We start from the raw sequence: 10834 nt of genomic DNA, 5'->3' as shown, positions 1-10834 counted from the left end.
GAAACCAATCCGATTGTAACAAGCTGCTCAAAATTAACTATTGTTACTGTTACCCTCATTTAATAAAAGCTCACAAATAATTATTTTACTCGACCCGATTCAATGCTGCTCGTACAAATATTAAAATTATTAATGGTGACAATATTTAATAAGGTTCCGCCGATTTAATATTAATGAAAGTAATTTCCTTGCCACCCAACCTATTTAAACCCGCCAATCTACAGAAGGAGCACAACGATTCAATCTCATAGTTGCTGGCAATGGCGATCAAAAAGCAATCTTCACTGCTGGCACTCTCCATTCTCCTTATTTGTTTCCTCTGCTCTCCCGGCTGCGAATGTAGAAGAATAATAAAGGAAAAGTATTACATGGTTGGAGGGAATACATTTCTTATTGAAGAGGGGACGGATTTCAATGCCTCGGCTGGTAGACCAAGCGAGGAACTGTCGTTCCAAGAAGAAAAGAGAGGACGAGCAGATCTACTAATTACTCATCTCAATGTAGCCTCCAATTCAAGTTGGAGGGATGTGTTGATACAAGGGCTTCAAAGGGATAAATATCTTGTTAATCGCATTCTTACCAGTTTTACTCTAAGCAGCACCAATAATGCTACATCCTCAACTGCCTCCAGCACTCCTGTTACATCTGGGAAGGAAATAGAAGGCCCAGAATACACTGTAGAAGTTTCCATTGGAACACCAGCTCAGAAACAACTGATGGGAATTGACACGCTGAGTTCCCTGTCATGGATTCAATGCAACCCGTGCGAGGGCTGTGCTTCCAATGTGAAGTTCCCCATGTATGTCCCAAAGCAATCCTCCTCGTACAAATCAGTTGCTTGCAAGCTTTCCAAATGTCCACCTTTAGGATCTGATCCCAAGGACTTCCAATCAAAGTGCGACAAGTGGGGCATCTGCAAATACGTCGACACCAACGGTCTGGCCCAAGGATCAGAGGGTGATTACATCACAGAGACTCTGAAGGTGGGAGGCAATAGCTTCAACGAATTACACATGGGATGCGCCTATAGCTTTGCCCCAGCAAGGAAGTTTGCCACATCCGGGCATTTAGGGTTCGGAAGGGGTACACTTTCCCTTGTTTCTCAAAAGGCAGGTGGGCAGTTCTCCTACTGTCTTCCCAATTACCTGTCTGTAACTGCAAAAGGGTCGCTGAGTTTAGGGATTCCATCCTCTGTGAAAGTGTTCACACCCATGCTGAAAGAGCCCCAGTTCGCTTCGAGTGCGTACATCTTGGGACTGGAAGGTGTTAGCGTGGGAGGCGAACGATTAAATGTTAACTTGCAGGTGCCTGGTGCTCTGCCAACAATAACGTATATTGACACTGCCGTGATGGCTACACAACTGGTGAAACCCGTGTACGATGCTCTGCGAAGTTCATTCGAGCAAAAGATGAGGACACATGCACCAGCTGTGAAGCCCGCCTCGCCATTTGGAGAGTTTCAACCTTGCTACCAGTTATCCAGCGTAACAGCTGTGAAAATCCCAACTATTACTCTTCATTTCAAATGCAACGCCAACCTCGATATCCCAGCTGTGGGAACTCTACTTCAAGTTGCCGAAGATGTTGTGTGCTTCCCCTTTTTACCCTCTGCAAATGATGCTGTCAACATTATTGGGAATGTTCAGCAACAGGGTATTACGGTGGCTTTCGACAATGCAAACAATAGGGTTGGCTTTGGCCCTGGTTCGTGCTGAGAATCCTTTAATACAATGTAATTGTTCTTGTCAACTTCGGTAAATAAACAATAGAGTACCGCGTCATTGTACTCATCAATTAACGAGTCACCACATAAATTATATCATTACACTATAGTTTTAAGGCATATGTTTGGGACGAGATTTTACTTTTCTCTTAAATATTCATTTATAAATTTATCTATATTTTGATTTAATTAATAAAAAAGAAATTATAACAGGAGAATAAGAAAACTATAAAAGTAGGTAAAATTAAGCTTGAAGGGAAATTCCTTAGATCAATTGTTGCACTATAGAAAGAAGATAGAAGATGGAACTGGTTTTATAAATTTAGCTTGGTACAACTTTCTTGAAACATATATCATGGAAGGTTAACTTGAATAGAGTCTACATCTAATTTTAGGAATTTACAATGGGTTGGAAGCAAAACCTTGTTGTTGGTAAAATTCACCTCATCTAAGGCAAAGGGCACACAATACAATAGATGAAGGTGGAAGGTTCTACCCACTAGTTCTTCTACTATTTCCTGCTCACAATTAGTGCCAAATTGAACTATGTTTACCAAAATGAAGAAATATTAGTCATCACTTATGAACACTTTTTTCTCAAAATCTATTTCCAAAACAAGACTATGTCTTCCTACTAAGCACTGTATTCATCCCAACACTAAATGGTTAAATGCTATGGAGGTCTATTCTACTATGGCTTCCACCAAAGCATTGATTCCTTTCATGTTAATGCTGTTAGTGTTAGAATTAGGTGAAAAACTAATCTCCCAAGAACACCTACATGCATAACCCTGTCACATGGATGAAGCAAAGAACAGAGGCAAGGAAAAATCAAAGAGGCCAAAAAGCCAGATCCATCTTATGGACATGCAAAGAGCAATATCTCATACAATCCAACAAGTGAATGATTAAAATACAAAGAGGTAAATCCTTATAAAGGAATCACGAAACTCGAAAAGGGAAACTAAAGCCTAAAAAAGCTAGGGTTGCACAATATAATTAATAAAATATTAATTATATGCACCTACAAGATAGCTTAAGAAAACAAGAGTAATAGGAAAATTAATTAATTAAATCAAAGTGATTTAATTAATAAGTTAGAACAAATAATTACTCTAACACCCCCCCTTAAGCGAAGCTTGGGAGGAAGCTAACCTAGCACAGCTATGAAAGAGAATTGGGTCCCGGCAACAAGGCCAGATTAGGTACCCAATCACAACAAAATCTCTATAAAGAGGAGAAATAGAGAAAACCACATTGGAAAAACCCTACTTCAAAAAGAGATAGCAAAGAATGTTCCAGAAGAAGGAACAAAGAGATCAGAAGAGAATCATTGAAGCATGAAGAACCGCAAAACTCTGTCAAAATGCTGATCTGTAGAACCTCCATGGAAATAAAAGGCACGAACCATCAACCAAAGGAACCTCCATGGAAATAGAAGGTACGAACCATCAACCAAAGAAGCATAGAACAGCAATATAACCTCCCCTTAAGGCAGGTGAGGTGACAGGCAGCTGAAAAAATGGGCCAAGAATCTTCTACAACACAGGAGCAAAACACATCGAGAGTGAGGTACAAAACACCAATAAAGGCACGTGTCATCGACACTACATGAGGAATTAGAGAAAGAGGGCCTATAAGTGGCAAACAACTATCCCCCCCATGGCACTTTATAAAATAGTGTGAGTACAATGAATCACAATGATGAAAAGGATCCCGAAACGCAAGAGTGGCACTTTATCTTAGTGCGTTGCATAAAGATGCTTACAATGAATATCAATAATGATCAAAAAAAACATAAGCCTAAAACAATAGAAGGTAGAGCCCAAAACGGAGCAACTGAAGCAACAAAATCGATCTTCAGACCTGAAACAAACAGAATATCCACCAGAAAGCTAAAACACAAAAGACTGAATAAGATGTTCTTGGAACAAAATTTGGAACAACAACTAGAATCACTGGAAAGAGCATAGAAAGAGCTTTCCAGTGATATAAAGAAGTCCAAAATCAGAGATCGGAAGCTCAAGATAAGCCTCCCGGAGTGCAAAATAGAACATCTAGCTTTGACTACCAAAACAAGCAACCAAACTACATCAAAATCCAAAAAAACCTATACCAGCATCTCCCTCTCGGAACCAGCTTTCCGGCACATTTTTCAGATTGAAAAAATACATCCGTATGCTCAAGTTACGAAGAAAAATCCTCCAGGGCCTCTGAAAATGCAAAAAATTATTATTTTTTTAATTAAAAAAACAAAAATCTTTTAAAAAAATGCGCCACCCCCGCTGCGCCGGTGGAGCGGCGTACGAGTGGAGGGTGGGTAGAGGTCACAGTGGGCGGGGAGCGGCTAGGCCGTGGCGGGAACCGTCGGCAGAGCTGCTAGCGGTGGCTGCTAAGAGGGCCGCCAGTGGTGACCGCTGCGGTAACCGTAGTGGAGCCGCTAGCGGTTAGATAACCACGGCAGCAAAATTAAGCCGCAAATTTTTTTTTTCTAAATTTTTTTTTGAAATTTTTGCCTCGTACTACGTGCAGGGGGTCGTACGGCCTTGTCGGACAAAATTTTTTTGCCTCCCAGACCAACGGTGTCCAAAATGGACAAATTTTATATGTATTTTGACTGCAAACGACCTTCTGGATCCAATGGAAGTGTCCGTTTGAGCCTAAAGTGCCCCCAAAAAATTTTAAGTTGTCTGTGCAGCCTCCCACTACTCCGAAAAATGCAGCTTCTGAAACGCTTCAACAAACCATGAACACCGAGCAGCAAGCTAGCTCTGATACCATGTTAGAATTAGGTGAAAAACTAATCTCCCAAGAACACCTGCATGCATAACCCTGTCACATGGATGAAGCAAAGAATAGAGGCAAGGAAAAATCAAGGAGGCCAAAAAGCCAGATCCATCTTATGGACATGCAAAGAGCAATATCTCATATAATCCAATAAGTGAATGATTAAAATACAAAGAGGAGAATGCTTATAATGGAATCACGAAACCCGAAAAGGGAAACTAAAGCCTAAAAAAGCTAGGGTTGCACAATATAATTAATAAAATATTAATTATATGCACCTACAAGATAGCTTAAGAAAACAAGAGTAATAGGCAACTTAATTTTTTAAATCAAAGTGATTTAATTAATAAGTTAGAACAAATAATTACTCTAACAGTTAGTAGAAACCTTCTTCTAATGTATTCATGCAAAAAAAGAATTTACAAGTGAAATCGTAAAATTATTAATTTGAGCTTCTTAGCAGTATCCTCATTTATGACATGCTTTACTTTTGTATAGATGTCCAAATATGTCACTCAAAAAATCCTACTCACTAATCTACCATAGATTTCAATCTAGAAAATTAGAGATCCTCTGTAGACAATGATTTATTTGTATGAGAATATATTCCATGATTAATCCTTACAATGACTGAATCCATCGTTGACCAAATATTTTAGTGTTTCTATGTTTATTTAAACCCAACTTAGTGAATATATCTTTTAGATGAAATAGATCCCCACTCCGCCACATTTTTACTTATTCAAATTAAGAACAAATTCAAACATTCTAATTGACTGACTCAATGATGACTAATCACATATGAGCTAAACTTAATTTAAACTTTTACTATGCAAGATAAATTGGCAAAAACTTAGATAAACAAGGGCTATGTGCAGCTCTAGTTCAAACATTCTAATTGACTGACTCAACAATGACTAATCACATTTGAGCTAAACTTAGTTTAAACATTTATTATGCAAGATACATTGGCCAAAACTTAGATAAACAAGGGCTTTGTGCAGCTCGAGTTAAACATTCTAATTGACTGATGACTCACTACTAGTACCATCTCCAAAAGGCTCTCTGAAATAATATCCAGTGTCATTAATGCAAAGCTAGAGCTGAAGAAAAGAACATGACAACCATAACATCTGTGCTTTTGATGAAACATTTTAATTTTCTTGTATAATCAATGTTAGATTGATACAATTATATTGATTCCTACTTACCAAAAGAGATGCTAACTTTCTTCAATTCCCTATTTGTTACAACCATTTTAAACACTACAACCATAATCACCATGAAAAGTATATCAAACTTAAGAGTACAAATATATTCTCTTATGTGACAAGTTAGGTTCATTTAGTTTTGTTGGTTGTTATCTATCCTAATAGTTAATTTATTAGTACAAAATAAATTGTAATCTAATTAATTGAGTGGTTTTCTAGAGGGATTTCTTTTTGTTACTACAAAATTAGAGTTAAATACAATTACTTTGGATACAAGCCAAAGGTATTTGGATGGATATTGTTATTCTTTTTACTATAATTATAATTCTATTTGCTTATATATTCTCATAGCTATGGTGCTCTTGACTAAAAAAATATAATAATTACTACATTATGATTGTTTGTTGATGTAAAATTCCCTTTCCCAAGCTAGCAATATTTTCATTGTACAGGTGTTGCAACGCTCGTTATGAAACAAGCAATCGTGCTTTCATATTTTTCAAGGTACTAAATCACTTGTCAACTAATCTTGCCAAATTATTCTATTCATTTTTCTACCATTGGGACCATTGTCATATTATAGGTGCTCATATTCCTTATGTTCATCTATTTCCTTGCTATATTTATGTGGCTTCCATAGCGACAATAAAAGAAGGAAAACTATTTGCATAGTAAGTTGGCATCTACAACCAATAGGAAAACACGTTCCCAAGTATCTCTCACAAAATTGGACACACCCCTAATGACCCAGTTACCATGAAGACATATAGACCACATGACCAATCAAACATAATATCAATTGATGAGGCCCTTGAGAAAGTGCATTTGCTTTTGTATTAATACAGTCAACTTCAAAGTTGGTGATTGCTTGTTTGACACCATCCATGTTTTACTTCATGGTCAAAACATGCCAAATGAACTTTGCAATGGGATTGTCAACCATTTCTTGCATAGGCTTCACAATGGTTGTGTTGAATCTTTAGCTTCTTAGGAGAATGAGTTGCATTCATCAATGCTTTATGACTTACATAGGATTCAAGACAAACAAATGTACCTGCGTAGAATGAGGTGTAATGTCCCAACTTTAGCAGTTAAATTAATTTTTTATAAATTCATTAAATAAATTAAAAGGTGACTTTATATTTAATTAATTAAATTAATTATTGTATTGCAAGGAGAAGCTTCTAGATAGTGTATTAATTATTGGAAGGGGTGGAGCCTCTAGTAATTTAATTTTCTAGAAGTACAATTAATTATTGTATTACAAGGGAGGAGTTTCTAGAGAGTACATTAATTATTGGAAGGGGGAAGCTTCTAGCACTTGCAATCAATTAATATTTGGTTTCCTTCTAGAAGGGTGAAGGAAAAGGATAAATAGGGGTGAGAGTCTCATTTATTAGCATCAGATTTTTGTGAATGACATTTGATAAGTGCTTGGATGTGTGAATCACATATCTTTCTTGGCAATAGAGAATGTTCATCCTCTCTTGTAACATTCTAGACGTCATTCCCTTAGGGTTTGGCCATTGGAATACATTGCTATGTACTTGATTTTATCATTGTGAGAACTAATATTATTTCAGCAGCAGTTCAATCTTCAATTTGCATAAATTCCTTCTTGCTCATTACAGTGGTATCAGAGCTTGATCGCAAAGTGTTTGATGAAGTTATACTTGGTAGGTGGCCACTACAGTGGTATCAAAGCCATTATAGTGGTAAATGCCCACTACAGTGGCATAAGAGCCATTACAGTGGTATCAGAGTTTCCTATTTTAGTGGTATCAGAGCTATAAGTCCTACCATCCTGTGGAGGTCTTATAGGGAATTTGGAATAGTGAGATAGAGGGAAAAGTGTTTGACAAAATGCTCAGACAGTTACTGGTTACATTAGAGGTGGGGCAGCATTTGCAACAGAAGCATAATAGGCAAATGGATATGATGTTGCAACTTATGGCTAGACAGATGGGCATCAATATTGAAGATTTGTATGTTGGTCTGATGCAGGAGGTAGTTGATTCCTCAAGTGGGATCAAAACACATATAGAGCTGTCTAGCTATGATGTTGGTGATGTGGGCATTTCAGCAGAGTCAGTAGATGTGGGTTTACACTCTAGTATTATTGATTCACAATCTGGTGTTGAGTCATGTGTGTAGAGTTATGAATCCACATATGAAGCTTTGTCAGGAGATGGTGATGCAACAATAGTGGGATTATGAGAACGCGAGGATATTGTCATATCAACAGCCACTTTTGTGTCAATTGAACCATCCAATGACAAGTTTAGTAGTATGCATGTAGTGGTTGATGTATGTTCTAATGATGGCGCACATGTTGATTATGAGTTTTCATCAACTACAGATTCGGTTAAGATTTGTGTTGCAGCAGTTGGGAAGAAGAGATTTCATAGATCTTCTATGGAGCTGGCTTCTAGTGACATTTTGACTTCTACATCATTAGCTCAAGTTTTGGGTGCTAGGCTACAGGACATGTGGTTGGTCTTGATGATGTTGGTTTGTAGTTGGTTTAGTGTCCACTGGGATGTCACATACTACTTCAATTGGGATCCAGGTGGAGGTTGGAGTTCATTGTGTTGTTTTAGATTAAGGTAAAATAGGTTTTGAAGGGGCCCTAAAACCCTTTACATCAAAAAGAAAGATATACCATGAAGCCCTACCAGGTTTTAAAAGGACTAAAAACCAGCTAAACATCTAAACCAGGTTTTACTGGGACCTCAAACCAACAAATGTGTTCAGAAAAAGCAACCAAAAAATACGCTGGAACTTGAAAAGTAAACAGATTCAAAAGCAAAGCAACCAAAAAAACCTCCCAGACCAATAACCAGCGAGCCAGTGCCACAACCCACTGATGACCACAAAATAACCAGTCAGAACAGGGGAACTTAAGATTTTTATTTTGATTTGAAGTTTTCCTTATGTGACCGAAGGTTCATATCTAAAGGGGGAGTAGAAGGCTTAGATCTCTTACTCTTAACTGTTATCCACCCATCCTCAAAAACCCAAGCCTTAGAGGAAATAGAACAGTGGAACTCGAGGGGCACCGAAGTCGCACCAATCTCCCTATGAGAATCAGATGACAACTGGATCTTAGGTAGAGAATCCAAAACAGGTGTAGAGACCACCTCCTCTACCACCGGCTCCAAATGGACTCTAGGAGAGAACTTAGCCACAAAATCCACAAAAGTATCCAAGGATTGTTTCACCGTATAGTGCTCAGAAGAGGCCCTTGACCACCAAGAAGGTGGTTGCCTTGATTTAGAATTCCCATCAAAACACCTAGCAGCAATGTGACCAGTCAAGTGGCAATTCCTACAACGAAAGGGGATACCTTCAAAATCCCACATTTGTGTCCAAGGACCCCTCAGGGAATCCAAGAAAATTGCCTCAGGGAGGCCCTTAGAAACATCCAACTCAACAAGAAAATGTGCACAGGTCGAGTGGAAATTATCGGACGTGTCAGAATCCACATATAAGAAATCACCAATAGCATTCCCAATAGTTTTATAAATTGAATCATGCCAAAGATGTATCAGGAGATTTGAAAGCTAGACCCAAATAGGGAACTTGTTAAAGGACTCTGAAAGTGCATCAAAATCCATATGCCACGGTTTGGCCATAAGTGGAAATTTTCCCTGCCAGGAAAAACTATTATGACACTAAATAATCTTCGTGTCATTAGTACTTTCAAACATAGCTATAAAGAAGCCTTTTGCACACAAAAAGATGTAGATGTTATTGTCTATAAGTGGCACCAATTCTTGCAGATCTATTCATGTAGATCAGCAAGAGAGGGCCAATAACCTTGGAAGTGAAAAATGGCAGCAAAACGAGAAAGCTCTTCTACCATGTGGAAAATATCTTCAATTGATTTTGGGTCAAGGGAAACCTTAATAGGCTTTAAAGAACTTACAAACGTCACATGAGAGGGCTCAGATGAAACAACATGAGGGAGAGCTCCATGAATACTGGCTTCGAAGGCAACCACATCTGCAAAAGTCCTTCCTTGCGAACCAAGAAACCCTGAACAAGGAACAGGAGACCTAAGAATTGAACGAAGGGAAGAAGCCTTATCCCCAGTTGCAGAAGAAGCCGAGTGAAGTGCGAACAGAGCCCTAACTCCATCCGCAGATCGGTGGGAGTAGAGACCTCTGCATTATCGAGCGTTGAAGCAGCAGGAACGCCATGAGCAGGAGATCCAGAATTTCGAACCGGAGATCTAGAGTTTCGGACGAGAGCCATGAGCAGGAAAGTTAATCAAGGAGTTCATTGTGTTGTTGGATTACTTGAGGACAAGCAATTTCAAGGAGGGTGGATTGTAATGTCCCCACTTTAGCAGTTAAATTAATTTCTTATAAAGTCATAAAATAAATTAAAAGGTGACTTTATATTTAATTAATTTAATTAATTATTATATTGCAAGGGGAAGCTTCTAGAAAGTGCATTAATTATTGGAAGGGGTGGAGCCTCTGGTAATTTAATTTTCTAGAAGCACAATTAATTATTGTATTGCAAGGGAGGAGTTTCTAGAGAGTACATTAATTGTTCGAAGGGGGGAAGCTTCTAGCACTTGCAATTAATAAATATTTGTTTTCCTTCTAGAAGGGTGAAGGAAAAGGATAAATAGGGGTGAGAATCTCATTGTTTAGCATTGGATTTTTGTGAATGACATTTGACAAGAGCTTGGATGTGCGAATCACATATCTTTCTTGGCAATAGAGGACATTCATCTTCTCTTGTAACATTCTAGACATCACTCCGTTGGGGTTTGGCCTTTGGAATATGTTTGTTTGTACTTGATTTCATCATTTTGAGAATTAATATAATTTCAGCATCGATTCAATCTTTAGTTTGCATAAAAAATATATTTTGTCCGTTGGTTCAATTTTTTGGGCATTTCTAGGGTGCCCATTAGATGAGGGCTTTGGCAACAGAGGTCAACAAACATGGCGAGGTAGGCCTCTAGGGTGAAATATTCTATACAATGGCTTGCACGTTGGTTGAAAATCTCCATATGTGTTTGGTCCTCAACCCAAAAAAAACCATATTTGCATTTCAACAAAGACTCATCTCATCTTCTTATATCGATACTTTTTCA

General features: G+C 38.1%; 1 protein-coding gene across 1 annotated transcript; it reads left to right on the top strand.

The window, feature by feature from the left end:
- Window positions 1–260: 260 nt before the first annotated feature.
- On the top strand, window positions 261–1715 carry LOC149535989 (aspartyl protease 25-like). Its single transcript, XM_089806205.1, has one exon. It carries the CDS (start codon window positions 261–263, stop codon window positions 1713–1715), a length of 1455 nt encoding a protein of 484 aa, XP_089662331.1.
- Window positions 1716–10834: the final 9119 nt, after the last annotated feature.

Source organism: Cupressus sempervirens, chromosome 10 (genome assembly GCF_028749045.1).
Source record: "Cupressus sempervirens isolate cs-2001-9-10 chromosome 10, ASM2874904v1, whole genome shotgun sequence".
In the NCBI taxonomy this organism is placed as follows: Eukaryota; Viridiplantae; Streptophyta; class Pinopsida; order Cupressales; family Cupressaceae; genus Cupressus; species Cupressus sempervirens.
The sequence above is the reverse complement of the archived record's forward strand: the minus strand, read 5'-3'. Positions and strand labels throughout refer to the sequence as shown.